The sequence below is a fragment of the Mustela nivalis genome (genome assembly GCF_964662115.1).
Source record: "Mustela nivalis genome assembly, chromosome: 5".
In the NCBI taxonomy this organism is placed as follows: Eukaryota; Metazoa; Chordata; class Mammalia; order Carnivora; family Mustelidae; genus Mustela; species Mustela nivalis.
This window is the reverse complement of record NC_139024.1, coordinates 14,358,144-14,383,933: the sequence shown is the minus strand read 5'-3', so window position 1 is coordinate 14,383,933 and position 25,790 is coordinate 14,358,144. Positions and strand designations below refer to the sequence as shown.

The 25,790-nt window shown below is 39.1% G+C and overlaps 1 protein-coding gene across 32 annotated transcripts in view; it reads right to left on the bottom strand.

The window, feature by feature from the left end:
* SYNE1 (spectrin repeat containing nuclear envelope protein 1) overlaps positions 1–25,790 on the bottom strand; it is a 464,577-nt gene that overhangs the window by 116,108 nt on the left and 322,679 nt on the right. For 17 of the 32 annotated variants that reach the window (XM_082730051.1, XM_082730041.1, XM_082730048.1 and 14 more), the window contains 7 exons: positions 18,053–18,187; positions 16,967–17,076; positions 10,577–10,733; positions 7,588–7,719; positions 7,235–7,390; positions 6,461–6,670; positions 428–529 (listed from right to left, as the gene is read on the bottom strand). In XM_082730051.1, the coding sequence (XP_082586177.1) occupies positions 428–529; positions 6,461–6,670; positions 7,235–7,390; positions 7,588–7,719; positions 10,577–10,733; positions 16,967–17,076; positions 18,053–18,187 (1,002 nt within the window). The remainder of the gene's footprint in view (positions 1–427; positions 530–6,460; positions 6,671–7,234; positions 7,391–7,587; positions 7,720–10,576; positions 10,734–16,966; positions 17,077–18,052; positions 18,188–25,790) is intronic. The other 15 variants (XM_082730052.1, XM_082730042.1, XM_082730047.1 and 12 more) reach the window with 3 other exon arrangements.

Below are 25,790 nucleotides of genomic sequence, written 5' to 3'. Positions count from 1 at the left end.
GACACCTTTACCTATCTCCTAGTTCCGTACAGAGAGAAGTGACAGATTCCATGTCGCCTGGCCCGTCACTCAAACATGACACTTAGAGACAAAATGTATGACAAACAAAAATATTATAGCAAGGGGCGCCTGGGTGGCTCAGTGGGTTAAGCCTCTGCCTTTGGCTCAGGTCATGATCTCAGGGTCCTGGGATCGAGTCCCGCATCGGGCTCTCTGCTGAGTGGAGAGCCTGCTTCCCCTTCTCCCTCTGCTGTTCCCCCAGCTCATGCTCTTTCTCCTTTTCTCACTTTCTGTCTGTCAAAAATATAAGTTCTTTAGTAACAATGTTATAGCAAGCCACTAGTCTTTTATAGAATATCTGAAATCTCCTACCAAATCAGAACAACTCTATGCATTTGCTCTTCTAGAAAAAGGTGGTTATAAATACCTCTATTTGCTCTGCCACAGGCTGTTCAAACACATTTGCCAGTTTCTGCAGAATGATGAACTTGTTGTCAGCCAGCGACGTGCACAGCACCTTCAGATCATTCTAAAGAGGAAAAAAATGAGAAGACTTAATATGAGTAACTGGGAATTCAGAATGGTTCTAAGTATAACACATATCCTTAGAAATAATGTATTGTTGTAGGAATTTAATGTCAAGAAGAAACAATACTATCCTGGGAAAAGGAGAAAGTAAGTGGTGACAATTTAAGTGTTAAAACTAACTTTTGAAGAATTTGTTACAGAAAGCATTTTTTAAACACAATACAAATGATGATGAAGTATACAAATAAAAAGCAATGCTAGTCACCCTAATCTTGTTGATACATTTGAAATCAATGCACACATTTAAACACTGCACTGGAAATACTACCCTAATGACTTCTATTTACTGAAAGAGCCTACAGCTGCTACCCTTACTTAGGAAAAAATAGGATCCTTTTATTTCATTTCAAGTTATTTGGTATTTTTTACTTCGCATGGAAGTCCAAGTATTATTTAAAACTACATCTTAAATTTAACAAAAAAAATGTGATTCTTAAGAAGAATATAATTCCTTCTTTCCTCTCCCTTCATTCCCTCTCTCTCATACTTCCTTTTCTCTATTTTCAGAGAATTTGGCCAAGCTTATAAAAAGCCACCCCAGAAGTGTAGAAAATAAATTTTATCCATGATGACCAAAGACATATGAAGAGACAACACAAAAAGACCTAGCAAAGCCTTTTGTTCATAAAGATCTCTCACTTAAAAGTAAACGTATATTTATACTGAGTTATGTTTATACAAAAAAAAGTTAACTATCAGAATTTTGGTCCTCAGTTCTACAGGAAATAATAAACTAGAGCAAAATTTGAATGATATAATTCCCAGTTTTCCCCCCTGAAACGTCAGTAAACATATATGACGGGTTGGCTGTTCAGTGGAAGCTGAAATTGGACTCATCACATCTTCTTCACTGGGGGTTGCTGATCTATACACAAGGACACATCATCAAGATGCAAAAATCTGTCTACCTACAAGGAGAAGGATAATCACACCCAAGAAGAAGAAAGCATCTTTAAGGATGTATGCCAGCCTTTTAACAAAATGCGAGTCTAGGAAACAGATCAGTGGGTGGACTATGCAGTAAAATAAGAAAAAAGGAAAAGAAAAAAATTGCACATGAACATTAGAGAAAAGCACATGATCCCACAGGGCAATAACTGTCATTAACCAAAATGCAAACCAGTCTGCAAGCCTTGCTGCAGATTCACTAGGAAACTGTTGTAACAGTCCTGGAAAAATGCTGCCAGAAGCAAGGTTTTTGCTTATGAATTATAGCAATGTTTGTATTATTCAGCTGTGCTCATGGTGAGGCCATGTGGGCCGTTAGAACGATGACATATTATTTACCTGTTTGTATGCCTAGGAAAAGATGTTTCCATTCATTTGAACAAATTCAAAAGAAAAAGTCTCTACTAGAGACATATATTTAGAACATTAATTCAGCTCATCTAAATGAGTAGATAATTCTAAATAATATATCATGGGTTAGAAATGAAGATCGTGGGGGCGCCTGGTTGACTTGGTTGGAAGAGCATGTGACTCCTAATATTGCGGTCATGAGTTCAAGCCCAACGATGGGTATAGAAATTACATATACAAATAAATAAACTAAAAAAGAAAGAAAGAAGAAAGACTATAGATCTATTTCCTGTACATCATCTTTATTTTTTTAAAAACATATTTTCTGTCTTAATTATATTCTACTCAACGTAATAGAAAACAGAGTTCACATTTCTGGAGGTCTCACTAATTATTGGAAAGGACCAGTCAAGAAGACACTAAAGCCAAGAATACAACTAATCTAAAAATTACTAAACAAGAGATTTGAGAGGTGTTAATAACCACATGGATGTTGGTACTTTATTTTTTTTTAAGATTTTATTTATTTATTTGGCAGAGAGAGACAGCAAGAGAGGGAACACAAGAAGAGGGAGTGGGAGAGGGAGAAGCAGGCTTCCTGCGAAGCCCAATGTGGGACTCCATCCCAGGACCCTGGGATGATGATCTAAGCCGAAGGCAGATGCTTAAAAACTGAGCCACTCAGGCACCCCAGTGTTTTTTAAAAAAAGATTTTATATATGTATTTGAGAGAGAGAAAGGATGTGCATGTGTACAAGCACAAATCGGGGAGGGGCAGAAGGAGAGGGAGAGGCACAAGCAGACTCCCCACTGTGTGGGGAGTCTGAGGGGGGGCCTCATCCCAGGACCCTGAGATCATGACCTGAACTTAAGTCAGATGCTTAATGAACTGAGCCACCAAGGCACCCCATGGATGTTGATATTTTCTTAAAAATGAAAATGCAAAGGCTTTAACTGTTTTTTGTTACTATGCATATGACACAGCAGGATAATTAAGGTGTCTCCACATTATACAAATATCAGAAATCACAAATTTTATCATATGGTCACTGGCACTGATTGTAGGGCATTAAAGAGGCAGGATTATTGCTTTTTGAGAAACAGGTACATCAACGGTTTCAAGTTTTTGAATCATCTGTGCTGTCTCACTCATTTAAAAAGAATTCTTTCTTTTTTTTTTTTCAGTTTTTAAATAACTTAAAATGCCCAATCATAAAAATGTCCAGTAAATTTATTTGGGATTAAGTCTCTAGGTAAAAACATTTTTAATAGAATAACTGATGATTAACTTCTTTTGATTCCATAGAGATAATATACATTTACATAACATCAACATGTTCTTCCAGATTCTCTGCTGGGTAGAGGATAATGTTACCGGTCTGGGAAAAGCTAATACTCAAAAGTTAAGTGGAAGACAAAGGCATACCATTCCATTAACTACCGAGCATGGACAGCATACCAGGTGCTTGGTGCAAAGTAAAATAAAATGGTTTACGACTTGACCTTTAATTATATTAACATTGGAACTATTTCTTTCAACTAAATTGGAACACAAACATTTTGAAATGTCAGCTGCTGTCCGTGAGCGGGCCACCAACAAGTAGAAACTTGTTGGAAGAAGAAAAATAGAGAACGTGATTTAAAGACAATTTCATAATTGTATGTTCTTCTCTTGGTCCTCTACAGAAAATCAGTTCCAGAGTATTCATGCTTTGTTCATATTTTACTCTGACTGGTTATAATTACGAATAAAAACTTAAAAGGGCTGAAGACACTAGCATAGTAAATGTAATTTGTAAAGGGAAATATGCTTCTAAGTGATACAAACATTTGTACCTTTAACCACCCCCCCATTCATGGTTGATAGACCAACTAGAATGCTGTTAAAACTCAGCACATTATTTTATGAAAGGTGGATTTTAGAGTAATGATACAAGTTTCCATCAATTGTACGTACAAGTTTTGCTGATTTTAGACAGATGGTGTATATGTGGGCATGCAATCAGATCTTGCATCCAAAACAAAATACCCAAATAAGAACCCCAACTTTTCTGATCCCAAGTGAAATGTGCTTTCTTCTCTATGAGCTCTACAACCTAACCTCTACAAATGCAAATACCTGGTCTAGGTCATTCCCTGAAGCCATAGTCAAGCATATCCAAATGTCTACTCTGAGTAGTCAGCTGAGTATCTTAACTCTAGTATCTTTGTCCATCCAGCCTAGCCCATGGGTCAATGGCACTGCTCTGCACCAAGCCTGTCAGCCGGGGTCTCTGGACTTCCTCAGCAGTGTCCTTTTCTCTCATTCCCCATATCCAATCCCCACACAAATCTGCTCTTGTTGATTTTGCTTTCAAAATACATCGTGAAGAGGTCTACTATTCTTCATCACCCCTGAGGCACCCTAATGATATAAAATATAAAAATATTCTTTGAGTCAAATCCTGGCTCTAGTTCTTGATGGCTAAATAATCTTAGGAATTAATTTAAATTTTATATTGGTTTCAGATTCTGTATGTTATAATGAATACTCCTATTAATAGTGACAACAATAACAAAACTGACTGAGTACTTACTATGTTTCAGACACCATTCAAACTGTTTTACACATTGTAACCAATTTTATCCTCAAAGTACTCCTGGAGACCACAGCATGAGTGTTACTCTAATAAGCCTTACAGACACAGCTAAGGGTATATAGTAGTAGGGGACAAAGTCAGAATTTGAACCCAGGAGGGATGGTTTTGGAGGCTGCTCTTAATTTTTGCAAAATTAATATAAGAACAATGCTTAGCTAAGAGGTATGTCGTGAAGATTAAAGACAAAAATACAGGTGAAAATTCTTTGTGAATAAAAAATGCTACACAAATTATTCTAATTTTCCTTTGTAGTTTTAAGAACACTACTGAATGGCAGTGATGATTTGTCCCTTTAGATGAATATCTAGGGAATTCCACATTTCTTGACTGATGCTACACCTGACACTTTAACAGTATTTTTTACAAATCAAAATTTATATCAAACTCTTGGTCCAAATTACATGTTATCTATTTTATAAATCTTATACAATTGTTAAAAATCAAACTCCATTAGGAGCTCCTGGGTGGCTTAGTTGGTTAAGCGTCTTACTCTTGATTTCAGCTCAGGTCATGATCTCAGGGTTGTGAAATTGAGCCCTGCATCAGGCTCTGTGCTGGGTGTGAACCCTGCTTGGGATTCTCCCTCTCCCTCTGCTCCTCCCCTTATCTCTCTCTCTTCCCTCTCTCTATAAGTAAAAAAATAAAGAAAGAAAGAAATCTCAATTAAAACTTAAGTATTCCCAAAAGATTACTTTATTAGGAATGTAAATCAACTCAAAGTTTATCAATAGCGGGTGCCTGGGTGGCTCAGTGGGTTAAGCCTCTGCCTTCAGTTCATGTCATGATCTCAGGGTCCTGGGATCGAGCCCCACATTGGGCTCCTTCCCTGCTCAGCAGGGAGCCTGCTTCTCCCCCTCTCTCTGCCTGCCTCTCTACTTGTGCTCTCTCTGTCAAATAAATAAATAATTCTTTAAAAAAAAGTTTATCAGTGGCTTTGGCATTTGCTGAAGTTTATAGTCAGAGGAAAAGTTTCATAAGCAGACAATTAGTCAGCTGGCAATGGAACGCGAGTCTAGGGCTTACAGGCAATAAATCTGAGAAGTTAGGGTTAGGAAGTAGCACGGTAAATATTTTTTTTAAGATTTATTATATATATATATATATAGAGAGAGAGAGAGAGAGAAAATATGGGGAGAGGCAGAGGGAGAGAGAGAATTCCAAGTAGACTCTGCCGAAAGTACAGAGCCTGAAGTGGGGCTCCACCTCATGACCCTGAGATCACGACACAAGCTGAAATCAAGAGCCGGATGGTTAACTGACTGAGCCACCCAGGTGTCCCAATTGTGTATGTTTCTAATGCAGGCAGAAGCAGGCCATAGCCATTCTCAGTGGCCCATGGGCACTAGAGTCTAAGGTCCTATATTGTGGCTCTTCCCACATATTTCTTTGGTCATATGTTTTTAATAAATTTTGGTCATATGTTTTAAATTCCAATTATCAATTGAAAATTATAATTATAGTCATATAAATTATTGGTTGAATTTAACGTTATATTCAGCCCTTAGTTTACTTGGTTGGTTTTCTCAACCCTTCATTTCTAGGAACATAAGCCTCTTAGTTTCCTCATCCTAGAGTTCTAGTCCCTTCTTTTTCTTTTTCTTTTTTTTTTTAATTAACTAATTTATCTATTTGACAGAGAGAAATCACAAGTAGATGTGGGGCAGGCAGAGAGAGAGAGGGAAGCAGGCTCCCTGCTGAGCAGAGAGCCCGATGCGGGACCCGATCCCAGGACTCTGAGATCATGACCCAAGCCGAAGGCAGCGGCTTAAACCACTGAGCCACCCAGGCACCCCCTTCTTTTTCTATAATGTTCTTGCTCTTCATTGTACTTTTGAAAAAAAAAAAAATAGGTCTATGTCATACCTCAGTAAGACATCCTGCTTGTTACTGAATATAGCTAGAGTATTATCAACCATCTCTTGATGATGTCTTACCTGGAAATTCAGTATTTGCTGAAGTCTTTCCTTCATCTGATGACAGCGCTGATTTACTACTGAGTCTAGCAAGGACAACCTGCCCAAAAGACAACCCAAAGTGTCTTCAATGACATCTCGGTTATCACCATTCTCTGGAAATGCTTGAGAAAACAAGTTCCTGTTCTTATCCATTTCTTCAGACATTTCTTTAATATCTTTGGCAAGAGTCTAGGGTTGATAAAAGAGAAAGCACATTTCAGTGTTTGGATCTATGAATCTATATACACATCAAGTCATTTCCTCAGAGAAAGCCCACCATATCTCTCTTACTACTCAGTGGTAATTATATCTAAGGTAAGTTGACTCACTTCCACAAATATTAGGCAAGTTGCTGCTGGAGAAATTTTTCTCAGAAATTTTACATCATTAGCTAATAATATGTATTTGATGAAAGGTAAGATTTGTAAAGGGCTATTTAGAAACACTATTTTTAGCCTGTGTTTCATGTAAAGAGAGTTTGCAATACACAACAAGGTTCTACAAAGAATCTTCCATTTTTTTTCTTCCTCCTATATACACAAGATAGAGGATAAAAATGCAAAACATGAGTATCTCTGGGAGCTTTTTATATCAGGCAGTTCACTTTGGTATTATGCAGCTTAGAAATATACCTAATTTGTACTTTATTAGAACTGTTTTATGTTGACCTTCCTTATACATTAATTATCCAACACCAAAATTTCAAGTGCTTTGTAATATCACATACTCACAGACATCAGCTGCCAATCTTACCTCTTGGTTGAAGAGGCAAGCTTCCGTTTCTTCTGGTAAAAGTGCTGTGGCAACAAATAAACGTTCCTCAACATCATCCAACCATGTAGACGTAGCTGAGACCCCATCATACAACTTCTGTTCCAAGTGAATGTTCTGCCTTTTTGTCCCCCCACCCTGAGAAAAAGGGAGAGCATAGAATTAATTATAGCACTTTGAGGACTCAAAGAAAAATACCAGGATGAGATGTAAGGGTCCAGTGGCTCTGCCCTTCAGGGCTAATCACGAGTGCTGGGTCTCGACCAGTCATGCCCAGAGGTGGAACAGCTTCAGGGAGACCAAGATCCATAAGCAAGCCAAGAGTGCAGCCCTACCTGAGATGAAACCTCCTCAAAGGCCTGGTTCAATCCATCCAGCAAAGATGTCACTGCAGATCTGTCTTGGGTCTGTCCATCTCCTTTGTATAATGGCACACCAGACAAGAGTCGATTCGGCCTGCTGTAGAGCTGTAGGCAAACAGGTGCACTTATTTAACAGCATATGTACTCTGTTTAGGTTTCATCATCTAGCATTACATATTGAAGCACATGCTGGAGAAAGTGTCCTTATAAAAAGCTCTTCTGGAGAAATATGACCTCTTTAATATACCACGTCCACTAAACATGGTGCCCAAATTCAGCGATGGCAATGTTTCCACTGATGGACTTAACAAAAACCAAAGTGGTGGGGAAAATGCTTGAACTCTGTCATGGTCTTCCTCTCAACTTGTTTTCTTGGTTTTACACTATCCATGATGAAATTATCCATCCTAGATACCAGATCTAGACTTGATCCTTGTGCTTTCTTCATTCACTCAACCTCCCCTACACTCTTGTAGGCACACACACAATACCTGATAAATACCATGGTGTTGCTTAGCCCTCTGACTTTTAAAAGATGTTTCCCATCAAACTCAGTCCCTATAATTTATAAAATGTCTCATTCTCACTTTGCCTTTCAGGCTGATTACTCATTATCCTCTAAACATGCCCAACTCATTTCCCACTATAACGAGAACACCCACAACATAACACCTCTTTAAAATCCACTTCCTTAAATTACACACCTACTACCAGTAAACAAAACTGTCAGGAAAGTAGTATGAAAAAGGAGGGACTGTGGAGTTGGACAGACCGCATCCAAATCCCAGCTTTGCCTCTTCTTAGACACAAGACCCTGAGAAATCATCTAATTTCTCCAAGCCTTAGTTTACAGATCTACAAAGCAGAGGTAATGTCACCCTCACCACAGTGTTGTTAGAAATAACACCTAGAACACAAAATATGTTCACTAAGTGATCATCACCCTTTCTTCTTGGCAACTCTTACAGCCAAATTGCTTCTTCCTCACCTTTTGTCTCACCTCATCACGCCAAAGAGAAGAAAACCACCTCGGAGGCACTTTGTACAATGAGTAGTAATTATGGAAAGAAAGCACTCAAATGCCAAAAAAGGCCATAAAATAAAGAACATTCGATGTTTTCCATTTCCAGTTCCCAAGGGCAATGAGCTATGGACCTGAACCTAAACTTGAACCGTTCGGGGTTCACAGAGGCATGTCGGTGGCAGCAGGCAGGGCTCTTGTGTTAGGCTCCCATGGAGGATGCCGGGGTTACAGCACAGCATTGACAGAAGACATAGCTCTCCGAGATAAGGGTGATCATGGATGAGACACCCAGGAAGTCTGCAGTGCTGCATGAACCACTCAGATGCTCTAGGCTGGAGGACAACAGGTGGAATCCAGGGGATGAGCATTTAACTGATAGAGAATATTTGCTGATTATTACTAGAAATACCTTGGATTTATCTGATCTAGGATAGTCAGAGAAGACTGGCTTCCTGATGTAGGACTGTAAATATCCCTTATAGTCAAAGGAATGGGGAATACTAGAACACGAAGGTGAGCTAGTGGTCAAGACTAGGAGACCCACCTCGGAAATCAAGAATTCAGACTATGAGTCTAACTGCTCGGGATGTGGAGAAAGATTAATTCAAACAGGTAGGAAGTCCATGTGGAAGCTACAAGGCACCACGTGCCAGGGTGGTAGAGGATTCTGGAATAACTACCTTCAAGAATGGAGTGCTCTATGCTGCCCAGGGCCACTGCTGGTGGCTATGCATGTGGACAGTGACAAAGAAGGATCCTGATCAGAGCAGGAGAGGAGTGAGAAAGGGTGGCATGCACAAGATTCTGTAAAATGAGACAGACGCGCATGGCTCTGGCACTGACGCATGGCTCCCCACAGATAAGGGGACACATTGTGACCTTAGGACTATCTCCTTTTCAGGTAGTCCTGGCAAGCTATATCTGCTTTCTTTATAGAGCCTGCTCTGCCAGCTCCTGCCTTTCATGCCTCAGATGCACTCCAGTTACTGACATTCTTCCATTCCTGGGTTCAGCCTCTCCCAGCACTGAAGCTAGCCCTAGTCAGATAAGTGAGACATCAGCAGCTGCCTCAGATCCACAGTAAAGGACCTCAACTTTACTCTGATAACACTACTGTCACAGAATCACTGAGATGAGCCCTGTGGGGCCATGACCCAGGACTAGACTTCTATCTTCAAAATCCTGGTGGGCCACAACTGTGGTAAACATCACAGGCAAGCTGGGTTCTGACCTCATGCAATACCTCTCTACAGGGTTGATTCCTCTGACTCTCAAATGTTCTCTGGCTTCTGCTTATAGTGAGCTAATAGTTATTATCTACCTAGAACCTTCTGTTGCTATATTCAATTCCACTGGACTTGGCTTGCTTTGTCAAGTCCAATGTCACACAGTACTTGCCCATCTCAGGAACAAGCTTACAGATGGGCCAGTAACTATTCTAGCAGGCCACTGACTTCCCCTTCCTTTTAGATCCACTGATGTCCCAACATGTTTCTCATTAAGATCGTCTGAAGCCATTAAGTCCTGGAAATAGCAATGGAAAATAAGATAACTTGACAATTTACTTCTAGCAAAATAATCAAATTTGTTGCGTTTCTCTTGTCCTAGATGCGTATATTCTTGCTTATAACCTTTATTTTCAAGATTTTGGAAAAAAAAGGGGGGCCGTTAATGATTTACACTAATGAGTCATCAGATAGTAATCATCTCTGAGGAAAAGAGTATCTAGAAATCAAATGAATTTACACATATAAATATATAATTATTAAGAGAAGCACGAAACATGCTTGCTAAGAAAAATATAAGATGAATGATTTCTTTTATGTCTTATACTTGAATTGATAATGAAATTATAGATTACTGCACATATATATTCCATTAGCATAAGCTATACACATTTTATATTAGTTAATATATAAAATCAAAATGTTTGGATACCACTTGCTCCTGTTCCTGTTCCAGAACATTCTGTAGTAGCTTCTGCTTGGTACTAAATTCTTGATGTAGGCTTTCCCATTTCATTCTCATCTGGTCTTCAGCAGCTGATTTCTCCCCTTCCATCCCCAACTCCTGGGATAACACATCAGGTTTTTCGCTATTAGAAGAATAAATAATCTAAGTTTACAATGTGTACAAAAGGCATTAAGTTCTAGGTAATTTACTGTATGTATTAGATCTGACCTCTAAGATTGGAACTAGATTATTTTAGTCATTAGCTTACACTTTCAAACTATCAATTAAAATAGAAAATTTGAGACCAACCATAAACAAATATATTCTTAGCTTATACTATAAGTGAACTATGAGGACAATAATGATTTAACAATTCATTGAAAATAGCTCAGTATTACAGATATAAGGTAATTTTAACATTTACAATCAGAAAATGTACAATTAGACTAGTGTCCTTCATCAAACAGCTCAGAGAATAATTAAAAAACCCTAAAAATGCCACTTAGTCTACTGAGAGATTTTATCCTGAGTCCAGAGAAAATGCTACAGACAAAGTCAGGACGTGGAACAGAAGTACAGAGGGAGGAAGGAAGGCATTGAGTATCATCCTTATTAAGGCAGCAGGGGGGCATCAAAGATTATGGCTTTGTGGGAGACAGATCTGGGTTGAGATCTCTGCCCCAGCATATTTGATCTATGACTTTGAGTAATTTGCTTCAATTCTCTGACTCTCAATTATCTCATCTTCACAATAAAGATAGTACCTATCTTGCAGAAGTATAAGAATTTAGAGAAGATATGCACAATGCCTAGAACCCTACCAGGAACATAATAGCCAATTGATAAATGGGGTCTAATGATAAGAGTCTGGGGGACCCAAGTTCCAAATAGATCCTAGTTTGTCAAGACTTTTAAAGAGCTAACTAGAGGGATGCCTGGGAGGCTCGGTCAGTTAAGCATCTCCCTTTAGCTCAGGTCATGATCTCATGGGTCCTGGGATAGAGCACTGGCATATAGGACTCCCCGCTCAGGGAGTGTCTGCCTCTTTCCCTCTACCACCCTCCCTGCCCCAGCCTGTTTATGCTCTCTCTATCATATAAATAAATAAATAAAATCTTAAAAAGTAATAATAAAATTCAAGGATTTAAACAAAATCTTTAAAAAATCTTAAAAAAAAAAGACCTAACTACAATTATGTCATCTGAAAGACATACCACATTGTAATTAATATTTCGACAGAACTTTTCCTTAAGTGAAAAAAAATAACAAGTTCATTAGCAGGATAATACTATACACTACCCTGAAATCTACTCATCTCAGAAGTATTGAGTACAATAGTTTCTTCAGGTAAGCCTGCTGAAGTAAGTCTTTAAAAATTATCTATAAGGCTATAATGCAGGATATGCCACTTCTAGGATACAACTTAGAGAATCTCCCCAACCTGCTCAGTTAGAGAGACCCAGGAAAGTTAATGTCAGCAACGCTGGTAATAGCAAAAAAAAAAAAAAAAAAAAAGGTGGAGCAAGGTAAATGCCCATCAGTTAAAAAAAAAAATGGGTGAACAAGTTATTGTCACAAGATAAAATACAATTAAGCAGTTAAAATGAAAGAACATGAAAGAACTCGATCTATATGTATTAACATGGATTGGCTTTAAAAAGTAATAGCGGTCAATGTACAGAAATCAGTTGCTTTCTTATACACCAACAATGCAAATATAGAAAGGGAAATCAGATAATCAGTTCCATTTACTATAGCACCAAGAACCATAGAATACCTTGGAATAAACCTAACCAAAGAGGTAAAGGACCTATACTCAAGGAACTACAGAACACTCATGAAAGAAACTGAAAAAGACACAAAAAGATGGAAGAGCATTCCATGCTCATGGATCAGAAGAATAAACTTTGTTAAAATGTCTATACTGCCAGAGCAATGTACTTTCAATGCCATCTTGATCAAAATTCTACTGGCAAATTTCAAAGAGCTGGAACGAACAATCCTAAACTTTGTATGGAACCAGAAAAGACCCCGAATTGCTAAGGAAATGTTGAAAAAGGAAAATAAAACTGGGGGCATCATGTTGCCTGATTTCAAGCTTTACTAAAAAGCTGTGATCACCAAGACAGCATGGTACTGGCACAAAAACAGACACATAGAACAGTGGAACAGAGTAGAGAGCCCAGATATGGACCCTCAACTCTAGGGTAAAATAATCTTTGACAAAGCAGGAAAATATATCCAGTGGAAAAAAGACAGTCTCCTCCTAGAGGAGAAAATAGGCAGTAACCTCTTCAACATTGGCCACAGCAACTTCTTTCAAGACATGTCTCCAAAGGCAAAGGAAACAAAAGTGAAAATGAGCTTTTCATCAAGATCAAAAGCTTTTGCACAGCAAAGGAAACAATCAACAAAACAAAGAGGCAACCTATGGAATGGAAGAAGATATTCGCAAGTGACACTAGAGTCACAGGGCTGATATCCAAGATCTATAAAAACTCCTCAAACTCAACACACACAAAACAGATAATCACACCAAAAAATGGGCAGCAGACATGAACAGACACTTCTCCAAAGAAGACATGCAAATGGGTAACAGGCACATGAAAAAAATGTTCATCATCATTAGCTATCAGGGAAATTCAAATCAAAACCACACTGAGATACCACCTTACACTAGTTAGAATGGCCAAAATAAACAAGACAGCAAACAAGTGTTGGAGAGGATGTGGAGAAAGGGGAACCTCTTACACTGTTGGTGGGAATGCAAGTGGTGCAGCCACTTTGGAAAACAGTGTGGAGATTTCTTAAGAAATTAAAAATAGAGCTGCCCTATGATCCTGTGATTGCTCTACTGGGTATTTACCCCAAAGATACAGATGTAGTGAAAAGAAGGGCCATCTGTACCCCCAATGTTCATAGCAGCAACCGCCACAGTCATCCAACTGTGGAAAGAATCAAGATGCCCTTCAACAGACGAATGGATAAAGAAGATATGGTCTATATATACAATGGGAATGTTATGTCTCCATCAGAAAGGATGAATACCCAACTTTTGTATCCACATGGATGGGACTGGAAGAGATTATGCTAAGTGAAATAAGTCAAGCAGAGAGAGTCAATTATCATATGGTTTCGCTTATTTGTGGAGCATAAGGAATAACACAGAGGACATTGGGAGATGGAGAGGAGAAGTGAGTTGAGGGAAATTGGAGGCTGAGAAAAACCATGAGAGACTGTGGACTCTGAGAAACAAACTGAGGGTTTTGGAGGGGAGGGGGTGGAGGGTTAGGTGACCCTGGTAGTGGGTATTAAGGAGGGCACATATTGCATGGAGCCCTGGGTATGGTGCATAAACAACGAATTTTGGATCACTGAAAAAAAAAATGAAATAAAATAAAAATTTTAAAAAAGTAACATTGGGTGAAAGAGTGCTAAAATCATGTTGGGACTTCTAATTTCATTTGTCACGGTAGTCTCTGGCATTTTCTGTGTGTTTTTAAAAAATAGTTTTAAAGTCTTAATGAAATTAAATTTCTTTATTGTGATGTCCTTTGTAATGGTGGATGGTAGCACATCATTTTTAATTCATTTATGTTTGTATAACAATCTAGTATATAACCAGGGGATAAACTTAATCACTGACACATGTAAAATGCCAGCAGCAAATCAGTCTTAAATGAGAACAAAACCTTTTATATTCCATGAAAAATATTCTTTCCCTTTGATGTTTATATCAATTAACGTCCAACTGAGTTTCCGTATCTATCCTTCAACAGTTCTATACATCACATAGTACTTATTCTTTATAAATTTGTACACTGGAAACAAATCATCCTTCCGCAGAGGTTTTCTTACACAAACTACTTCATATATTTGATAGTCTTAGAAATCAGCTAATAAGTTAAAATATGAATACAAGGACTTTTTTCCCCTAGCAATGTTATTCTGTTCTTTTAAAATAATATGATATTCATTTGGTTTCTAGAAATTGCTTATTTTATGTTTTTTTTGTTTGTTTGTTTGGCTTATTTATGCAGATGCTTGAAAGGAATGACTGAACTGTAATCAAACTGATTTACAGGTGACTTTTCTAAAGATTTTATATAAAAATTTAAAAATGTGTGAAATTTATCAAGTAGTCATGAAGTGGATCCTGTGTAGAAAGGCAGCACTGCACTGCGAATTTCTCTTTAAAATATTTTTGTATTTGAAACAGCAATTTATAGTTGTTTGTCTTTCATCTGGGTCCTTTCCAAAGCTAAAGGCCAAGGAAAGAAAATATCATGGCAAGAAAGTTGCAGAAGATTCCTACTGTTGCTTTTTGTAACTATTCATATGATGAGAAGGCAATGTGTGAATGGGTTCTTTGTAAAAATAGAGTTTGGCAAAAATATTCAGAAAATTGTGAAGGATGAATAAATGTTCTAGAAGAATTAGAGACAGAATAGAAAATGAAAAGCGAAGGTAGGTCTTGATTCAGAGTCGGTGTGGAAGAAACAGTGTTTCTCATGTTGTCTTTATACAGAAACACATATTTATGGCCTTATCTGTATTTGTAAGCATGATGGACCATCAGGATTTTGAAAACTCTTTTACATTTTAACACAATTTTTACAGTTTCAAGATTATTGTAATGGAATTCCTGACTAAACATGTCACAATAGTTTTCATTTGTATCCTTTTAAATTGATAGTTATTAATTTTATCAATATTTCTACTTTTTGTTTCATTTTTCTTTTCTTGAACGACATCCTAATTCCTATATATTTTGTCATAATATGTCTATTTCAATTATGTCATGGTTTGGTTTCTATCATTTTGCACTTGCTATTCTTAAATGTAGACATATATACATATAGTCAACACTGATGTATGTCTGCAGTATTTCAGGAGCATTGATTAAAGTGCAAAAAATAAAAGTCTCCAAATCTATCCTCTCCAAAGTTAGCTTTTTATTCTTTTTAAAGATTTTGTTTATTTATTTGAGAGAGAGTGAGCGAGAGAGAGCACTAGCAGGGAGAGGGAGAAGCAGACTGCCTGGCTGAGCAGGGAGCCCGATGAGGGGCTCGCTCCCAGGACCCTGAGATCATGACCTGAACCGAAGACAAGACACTTAATTGACTGAGCCACCCAGATGCCCCAAAAGTTAGCTTTGATAAATAATCTAATAGCGAAAATGGTTCTTATCCACTCATAGACTATACCTACAATTGTATATCACACTTTTACATAGTACCACACACACATTTTCTGATATTGTTATGTAATTTTTTGTTAAGATTATATATGCATAAAACTTTCCTTAGGCTTTTTTATACTAGCAGGCATTGCTTCCTTTTCTATTACTTGGTATTATAAATAATATTTCAAAAGTCATCTCCATAGCATCTATTTCTTCCTTTGGTTGCTTCCTCCAGTAAATGTTCAGCATTGACAACACTGGAGTCAGCATTGACAACACTGGAGTCAGTGGCGTTCGAGCTACTTGCCGATTTCCGGTTGCGGGAGGATACCACTAAATCAAAATCTTTACAAGGCACAAGTAGTTCCACTGAAACCTTTTTAAAATAATATTTTGGAGTTGAAGGTTTTCCTCCACAGCCTCTCAGTTGCATCCTCCACTTTCAAACCCTTCTGAGATGGAGGCAGTTGATTATCTCTGTCATCCTAGAGGTGAGCACACGGGGGCTCAGGGCTGAGTTCCTTTCCCACGACGACTGCCAGAGAAATGGAATAAAACCCAGACCTGACTCAAAATACAGGGATACAGCAACCCTGCTGTGGTTTATTTTCTGTCCTGCCTTTTAAGTCAGAATCTCCAACCTGAAAATTCTCCAACCTCCTTCATTTTTAACACTTGTGCTCAGCTGTGTACAAGGCTTTCAGTTTCCATTCCAAACCAGCTCTTGAAACTCAATGACTTTATACGTAGAAATTATAAACAGACATCATCAAGAGAAACGAAGACGTTTAGTGGGCACACACATTTATTTTTCCGAGTGATGTTAGAGATAGATAAGCTCATTTTGCAGGGAAAATACTTTGCAGTTAGATATAATCACTCAGAAACACACAGGAATGTGTTTAGAATGCATTTCTTATTTGATTCTAAAAAATGAACTCAGAAGCATCTTCTTTGGACAGATATGACCAGCGTACTGGAAAGAGGGCAAACAAGTCAGCCACCAGTCTTCATAGTTACTGGCTATACTCGTGTTGCACAACAAATGTTCAAAATGCAAGTAAATTTAATATCATAAAGTGAAAACAAAATGATTAAATTCTTGCAGATGTTTAAAATAAAATTTCGAGTGAGATGTTTACATTTCTTCAAATCTGGGCAAGCTGGGAGAAAGTGTTTTTGAAACATACCCAGCACCGCCAGAGGTCTCTGCAGCTGAGTGTTGGGTGAGAATTTCCTCTCCACGACTGGCTACTGACCGCAGGAGGCTCTTCTGCTCGGCTAATTCCTGTTCCAACTCCTGCTCAAGGAAGAGAAGAAATGAAAACATGTGTTACTTTGTTTATTACCTACAATCATGGTTTTATGTCTAGAAAATTCTCAGAGAACGCCTGTAGTAAGTTCCTAAATTCAGATTTTACATATCAGGTGTGATTTAGGTAAATGCACAATCATGTCTCCAAAGTACTCTATACCTTTCTTTGGCTTTTATAAAAGGTATCTCTGAAAAATCTTGGAAAAAATTAATGGAAAAAAGAAAGAATTCTACTGGGCAATGGTGCCCTCAAGTGGTACACAACGCACTTTCACTTTTCAAAATCAATACTGCCTGTTGCCGCTGAGATAAATCCTCGGGGGCAGCAGCTCCCTTGAATTCCCCACTTGCTTTGTAAATTGGACAATCAACAGATTCGGTTTTACTTCTTCACAACTTGTGAAAAATGCCGGAAATATTTTAATATGCCCCATACATAAAGCTACGGTGTCAATGAGAAATCATTCTTACTCATCAAAGCTCATTTGTTTCACTGGCAATCCTATCTTATGATGGTACCTACTGAAAGTGAGAAATAAAATTGCATTTTTAATAAGTTTTTTTTTTTTAAACATGTAACTCAGGTTTTATTTATTTATTTATTTATTTTTACCAATTCTCAAAGGCCTTTCTGAGATTATTCATTCTCTAAAATAGGCTCAAATTGGGGCGAATCTGGGAACAGAGTTGGTAACCTTCATCAGGCAGATTGTAATTGAGTGATGCTATTTGTAAACCTGAACACCACCTTTTCTTAAAGATCAGGCTTGAAAATGACCAGTCATTCCAGGGGTCAGAAGAAAGGACACCGAAGCAGTTAGCCAGGCCTTGTGTCTGTCCAAAGGGAAGAGGAAGGGGCACTCTGTATTTAGTGCAGAAGTCACTTGTCCACCTAAAACACCTTTCTCAAGGTGTTTGTGCGGCAGGTCTGCAGGCGACGGAGAGGTCGTTAGTGGTTTACCTTTTGTTGCTGGAGGCTGCTCTGTCGCTGGTGGGCCCACGTGGTTCGAGCTTGGGCCAGCCAGTCCTGGACCCCAGGGCTCTGGCTGGCAGTTAGGTCCGCATGGCTCTCCTCCTTCTCTTGCGCTGTGCCCTGCTTTTAATGAGGCAGAAATCAAGAGTCATACTATCCACAGAGAAACCTTAACCAAATGGAGTGAAGGCGACTTTGGTGTGGTCTGCAGAATGATACCAAAGTAGTTCCATTTGGACATGAAACCAGACTTTAAAAAAAAAAAAAAAAAAGGCTAACACAAAACCCACCGAATTTATGGTATTTGCAGAAATGAGAACAATAAATAGATGATTATACTCAAATATTTGAGGGGGAAACGGTCTACTCAGAAGTTGGGCTTTTTGAGCTAACTGATGTGGTCACCAGATATTCCAGAACTTTTTCCATGTGAATATAACTCTAGATCTCACTTCCCGTAGCACTGCCACCCAGAACAGACCCCACTGTCATCTCTTGCCACTGCTGCCGTGGATGCTGTTTGGGTAAAGGAGAAAGACAAGAGAAATCCCTTGTTACCCAGGCAGGAGTTTAGCCATCCTGCAGGATTATTCTGATGGAATTCTGATGGAATTCCATTATTCTGATGGAATTTGATACTGCATATCGGAATGCAATTAGCTCAGAATGAGAGCCCTTCTACTCACATGTGTGTGTATATATATATATATGTCAAAAAGATAAATTCTACAATCTTAAGACGACTAATTCACTAAACACTTATTAAATAAGCACGCATTGTGTGTCAGCCACAGTTCTAGGCATATTTGGCCAAGAAGCCAGACGGGGGCCCTGCTGGGGAGGCAGACCGTAAACCGAGAAGATGAGCTAAGAGCAACGAAGAGTAAACTAGACAATGGGATGGAAAGGTAGAGGCAGAGAAAGTCTCTTGAGAGCAGACACGTGCACTGAGCACCGGGTGATGAGAAACCACCTGCCTGGCACAGCTGTAGGTGCAGCCCCCCCCCCCCACCCAGGCAGAGGGAAGAGCTGGACCAAAGGGAGAGAAATCGGGCATCTCAGAGAGAGCAGCAGCAGTTTTGGGACCAGTGTGGCTGTGCCATGGGGCAGAGGAGAGGGACAGTTTACAGGTGGCTTCCATGGAGGAGGGGTCCTGCTCCTGAGCCCCAAGGCTGCTCCTCTCCAGTCCTTTGGCTAAATCTGACGATGGAATGAAAGCCCGCCGCCGCTGGTCATCCAGCCTGATCTCCCTCTCATTTTCAGATTTTTACACTAACTATTTAGGGAGATAAGTAGGGTCTATTGACCCTTCTGTCTCACTAATTAGAGTCTCATGGTTAAGTTGCAAATGTCTGAGATAACGTACAGATCATAGACTTTCCCATGTTCGTATTAATTCTTCAAGTACAGTGAACTGAAGGAAATCGTGAAACCCAGAGGTAATATTATACATAATCCTCTCCCAGATTCGGAGTCACCTTAGCTCACGGGTGACTTCCCTTCCTTTAAGATGATCCAGCTTCCCAGCAAGAGAACATGGCTTAGAGAGGACAAAGGGGACACCATTGGTTTAAAGGACGCCCTTTGCATTTCACAGGACCTTCCCAATGGGGGACCAGCGACACCCAGTTCAGTATACTCCCCATTCCTCCAGGAATGCTGCTTACAGATGAGCCCTGATTCTCCTGAGGGTAGGAGGTATGGGGTGAGTGGGCACTCTTCAGCACAAAGCCCACACATTTCTGCACGAAACAGATTCTCTCCCATCCGAGAATGCACCATCTACTCCACATAAACTCTGAAAGATCCTGGCTTTTCTGATACGGATGAGACAGCAGGTCAAAAGGGACCTGCAGAGAATGACACCAAGGAAGTCAGCGTACAAGGCTGAAAGTTGTTCCCAGTGAGAGCTGCCCCGTTGACAAAACGGTGGCCATGGCCATGACTTGCCACTTCATGTGGGATCGGGTCCCTTCCTCTCTGCTTTGTTCTTCAGTAAGGGTTTCTTTTCAGAGCCCATCGTAGAGACTCACGTGGTGACTACTCAGGGACAGCTCCTCACTCTTACCGCTGTTCGATTGAGAGTTTTTTCTCCCCCGCCCGCCCCAAATTCCTCACGCTGAATTTGGGCTTAGAAAAATAACTATGGAAATGTTAGATCTTAAGAACAGCTAACTACTTTTACAAGCCAGACACTTATTCAGAATCTAAGACCTAAAATCTAAGGGGAGTCATATTTCACTAATTGAATCCACAGCTTCAGAGAAACAAAAATTAAGTAGCATCAAAAGCAGATGTTTAGTATGTATTTTCTATGTGGTTAGGTTCCATTTTTCAGCTAGTAAATTTTTCTTTGACTGATTTAGTCATTTCGAAACATAAGACTTGGACCACAGGAAACAAAAAATGATTAAGAATCCAGTTCAAATTTCTTTCCCTTTCCTCAGGGGATGAGAAGGCACTGATTGAAGGAATAGAATAATGATAATTACATTCTCTTCTTGTAGGTCTGGTAACCGTTTTCTCTCCTACTTAGGAAACAGGAAGTAAGGCAGTTTGGGTCCCCAGAGTTCCCCAAGGGTGGGGCTACATAAGCTGTTTATTTTGGAAATAATAGAACAGTAACCACTTTTGCCAGGAACATTCTTTGGAAGATTAGTGAGGATTGGAAATGCTAAATATTAAATAAAACATTACTTTATAAAGCATTTCATTGTTTATATAGAGCAAACTCTGCTCCTTCAAAGGATGATAATGTGTGAAAATGACCTAAACTTTTTATGAGGAAAGATCCCATGTAATTCAAGAGATAGTATTACATGTCTGGGTCCCTTCACAAAGAGAAGAAATCTTTTGGGGGGTGCCCTAAAGGGACTGGTTATTCTTTGATACATACAGAAGTCCAATTCGTTAAAAAAGATGGCCATGATAGATATGACCACGAAGCACTGAGAAATGGTGTGCTTATGGCCATACAAAACTGAGGAAGGGGCTTCGGATCTCCTGACTCCTGCAAGCCCCAAACGAAAGGTACAACCTCACTGACATGTACATTCAGTTTTTTCCCCAATCGACATTAGTTAATTTCAGATCAACTATGAATTTTTTTACACAAAGGCAAATGACCCTTTTTATGGTAACAATAATGGAAACAGGGTTCTTTCACTCCTACAGTTGGAAAAACAATCTCTTCAAATAACTCGAATTATAAAAAAAGAAAATCAATAGTTTGTATGTTGGAAACTCATTAGACAAAAGATGAGGAAATTTATAAATACTTTAAAAATAAACAAGGTTCAATTTCGATTCAGTGAAACACTGTATTTTCCAGTGTTTATTTACAGTTTTTACAATGCTCAGAAAGTCCTTCCATTTGTGGGCAGGGTCAGGATTTTACTCCATCTGAAGAATTTCTGTGGCCCTGGGCAGCAGACCAGGTGTGAGTTCTGCAAGCGGCTGCAGAGCTCAGCCCAGCCAGCCCTGACCCATCTCAGACCTAACCTTCCAACATGTCAGGAGTTGCTTTCCCCCCAGAGAATGTGGTTTGCAAACAGCTGGTGGATGTTGTTATCAGAGTCATTGGTATTTGAAGCACTTCCTGTGAGCATTACTTGCATTGAAATCCTCAGGATTTTTGAAAGTCGAATACTATTGATATCCTTATTTTACAGATGAGAAAACGGGTTATTTGGCCTCAAGTTCCAGGATCTTGCCCCAGGTCACCTAGTGAACAACTTGAGGTACTCAAGGATGGGGACACTTGCGGATAGCAGTTGCAAAGTGACGGTCCAAGAACCTAGTCTGACCTCTGTTTGGCACACAGATTATTTTTAAGTTCTAGAATCAAATGGCAGTGTTTTAAAACGGGGAGATTTTTAGATATAAATCTGAATGTCCCTTCTCTGGAAGATCTATCAATGCTGCCTCTAAGTTCTCGTATGACAATAGCTCAAGCTGAGGAACAGCTGCTTGACATGAGACCAGCCCGCCAAGGTCCTGACGGGGCCTGCTTCGCTCATTTATATGCCTGTGGCAGGCCTGAAGCCCTGGGATTTGTGCCCTCACCCCTTCACCCCCACCCCTCAAACCTCCTTTTTAATCCTGACATGTGCCACCTGCGAACGTATCAGGCTTCCCGCTTGCTTCCTATCTGCTCTAAGAGGTAGGGCGCAAGAGAAGCTTTCCTTTTTAGGATGGTGATGATGATGATGTTCAATGAGCCAACATAGAGTACATCATCCGTTTTTTATGTGATTTTCAACAACTGCAGCTCTCTCAATAACTATTCCAGATGTGGAACCTTGAAGTCTTTCCCTTTGATCTGGTTTTAGAAATAAGGTTCATTCACATATCACCATTAGGGGGGAAAAAAATAAAACATTCTATATTAGATTGATAATACTTTTTTTGTAAAAACAAGTAAATTACTATCAACTTTTCGTCTCAGAAAATCATCTTCATTTGCCCAATTATATTCCCTACTCCTTAATTTTAATATTTTTAACATTTTCCTTTTTGCTTTAATTTGTAAAGTCAGATTGCATGTACATTTTAAAGTATGTAAATTTAAATTTAAAAAGCAGTATTTTGCCTCTGTTTGCATTTATTTAACCAATAGTGACTTAAAATATCTTTTCATACGTTCATTGTTCACTGGCCATTTTGTATGTCTCTTCATTTGAATCATCTCTTCATCTTTTGTCTAGACCTCTATTAGGTGACCTTTTCATATTGATTTATAAAAGATGTGTGGAGATTATGGGAATTAATTCCTTGTTATGTGAATTATACAGTTTCTTCCCTACTTCTCTGTCTTTTCCTATGTTACTATGTTTTTGGTCATATAGAACTTTTTCATTTTGGGGCGCCTGGGTGGCTCAGTGGCTAAGCTCTGCCTTCGGCTCAGGTCATGATCTCAGGGTCCTGGGATTGAGCCCCGCATCGGGTTCTCTGTTCAGCAGGGAGCCTGCTACCTACCCCCTCCTCCTGCCTCTTTTTCTCTGCCTGCCTCTCTGCCTACTTGTGATCTCTCTCTGTCAAATAAATAAATAAAATCTTAAAAAAAAAAGGGGGGGGGATGGTGGGGTTATGGACATTGGGGACGGTATGTGCTACGGTGAGTGCTGTGAAGTGTGTAAACCTGGAGATTCACAGACCTGTACCCCTGGGGCTAATAATACATTATATGTAATTTAAAAATTTTTTAAAAATAACTTTTTCATTTTTGTGTAGTCGTTTTTTGGTCATATAGAACTTTGTCATTTTTGCGTAGTAGTTTTAAAGAAGCTAAAATTCTGGGTGTGGAGCTTACTGACAAAGATCCTTCCCATCTTAAGATTTTTTTTTTAAAGATTTTTTTAATTTATTTATTTGATAGAGAGAGATCACAAGTAGATGGAGAGGCAGGCAGAGAGAGAGAGAGAGAGGGAAGCAGGCTCCCTGCCGAACAGAGAGCCTGATGCGGGACTCAATCCCAGGACCCTGAGATCATGACCTGAGCCAAAAGCAGTGGCTTAACCCACTGAGCCACCCAGGCGCCCTCCATCTTAAGATTTTTTTAAAAAATATATATCCAGAATTTTTCAAGTTTAAGTTTTTATATTTAAATATTTGGTTCATCTGTGATGCTTTTTTTTACTATAAAGAATGGAACAAGAAATCTAGCTTATCATATTTCAAGTGGTTTGCCTAATGCTTTATTTTTGTTTTATCCGCTGATTTGAAATACTACCTTAACCATTAATCAATGTCCCTTAAATATTGGAGTTTCTTTCTGGAATATTTATTCTGTAAATTTTTTTGTTCATTTATTGTGCCAATGTCAAACTATTCTAATTATTGCAATATTGTATTTTAATATATGGTAAAATTAAATTAGCCCCTCATAACTCTTCACTTTCAGAATATTATGGTTTTTTCACATTTATTTTGTTCCAGATAAATCTGGAATAATTTTGTCACATTTTATATCATTGTGTTACATTCCAAATAACTTAAATTTATATGTTAGTACAGAAAAAATTATCTTTTATTTAAAATGTTGTATTCCTCCTTAAGAATAAAGTTTATCTGTCCATTTCACATTTTTTTTTCTACCCAGGTTTTAAAATGTTATTTGTTGAGAATCCAAATATTTCATATTTTGTTGGTATTACAGATGGAAAATTCTTATTTCTCTAAGTTGTTTTTTGTTTGTACATGGCAAAGTTATGGATTCTCCATTTTTTTAAAAAAAAAGACTCATTTATTTATTTGAGAGAGAGAGAAAGAGCGAGCAGAGGGAGGGAGGAGAGAAAGAATCCCCAAATGGACTCTCCCCCGAGCACAGAGCCCAACATGGAGCTGGGTCCATGACCTGAGCACCCTGAGCTCATGACCTGAGCTGAAATCAAGAGTTTGATGCTTAGCCAACTGAGCCCACCCACGTGCCCCTGGATTCGCCACTTTATTTATTTTTAATAAGCCAGTCATCTTACTAAATTCTTCCTTTTCTTCTAACAGTTTTCTGTTAATCAGGTTTGATGTTCCAGACCACATAATTACACGATTAGCAAAAAGAACTGAAAATACATAGTTTAGTCTGAAAAGAATCGTCATTACACCGAGAACACAGAAGCAGTCAGAGTGTATGTCGGTCAAGTTTCCACCACACTATTGGTGTCCTGTGCCCCGCCAGCATCTGACTCAGATAAGAGGTTTCCCTGGTATTGGCATTCTAAGACCACACCCTGCCCTTTGGCCCTATCTTCCCCCTCCTACACATTTTTCATCAGCTTCTTTTTCATCATTCTTTCCTCTACTTTCTCCAACATACTTTCATCCCCATGTAGGCATGCCATTACTCTTCGGATCTTAAAATGTTTCTTAAGCTTATCATTTCTCTGCCACTCCTCATAGGGAAATTCCTGAGTCGTTCATACTCTCCTCTCCAACCTGTCTCCCCTCGTCCTCACTTTTCATTCCGAGTACCTCAGCCTTCCCTCCTCAGCTGGAACAGCTGCTGCTGACGTCACCAAAGACCTTCATGTCATGAGATCTAGTGGTCAGCTCCCAATCCTTTTCTCGCCCCACTGACCTGCAAGTAGCTTCCAGGAAACAAACTCTTCATCTTTCTCCCATCTCCCTGGTTTCTCCTTTTCATTCTATTTTGAGGGTTCCTCCACTTCTACCAAACCCTTAACACTGGAGTGTTCCAGCACTTGATTCTGGGAGCTGGGTCTTTGTCCCTCCTCAGTCCCTTGGGATCTTATCAAACCTCACACCTTAAGGACCATCTAGAGGATGAGGACTCCAGTCTAGCTCTCACCCCTGAATTCCAGCCACGAAGTGACACTGAACAGGCATCTCAGACTTCACCTTTACAAAATTAGACTATTGACTTAACTACTCTTTCTGTTCCTCTGATATCTGTTCCTCAGATAGTTCTCACCTTTACAGAATCTAGGAAGTTCTCATCACCTCAACCTCTATACTTTGCCCTCTAACTGGTGTCTGAGCTTCCGCCCTGGTCCCCTATAGTGGATAAAGGCTGATCTTGTCACTCCTTTTGATCTTGTCATTCCCAGATACTCCAGTGGTTTCTTATTTCCTTTAGGGTAAAAACCAAAGTACCTACAATGCCTGTAAGATCCTTTGCACCATGTCCCGTTACCTGTGTTGGGCTTTAACAGACACCACACTAGCCACAGTGGCCTTCTCGAAGAGACCAGGGATGATCCCACCTGGG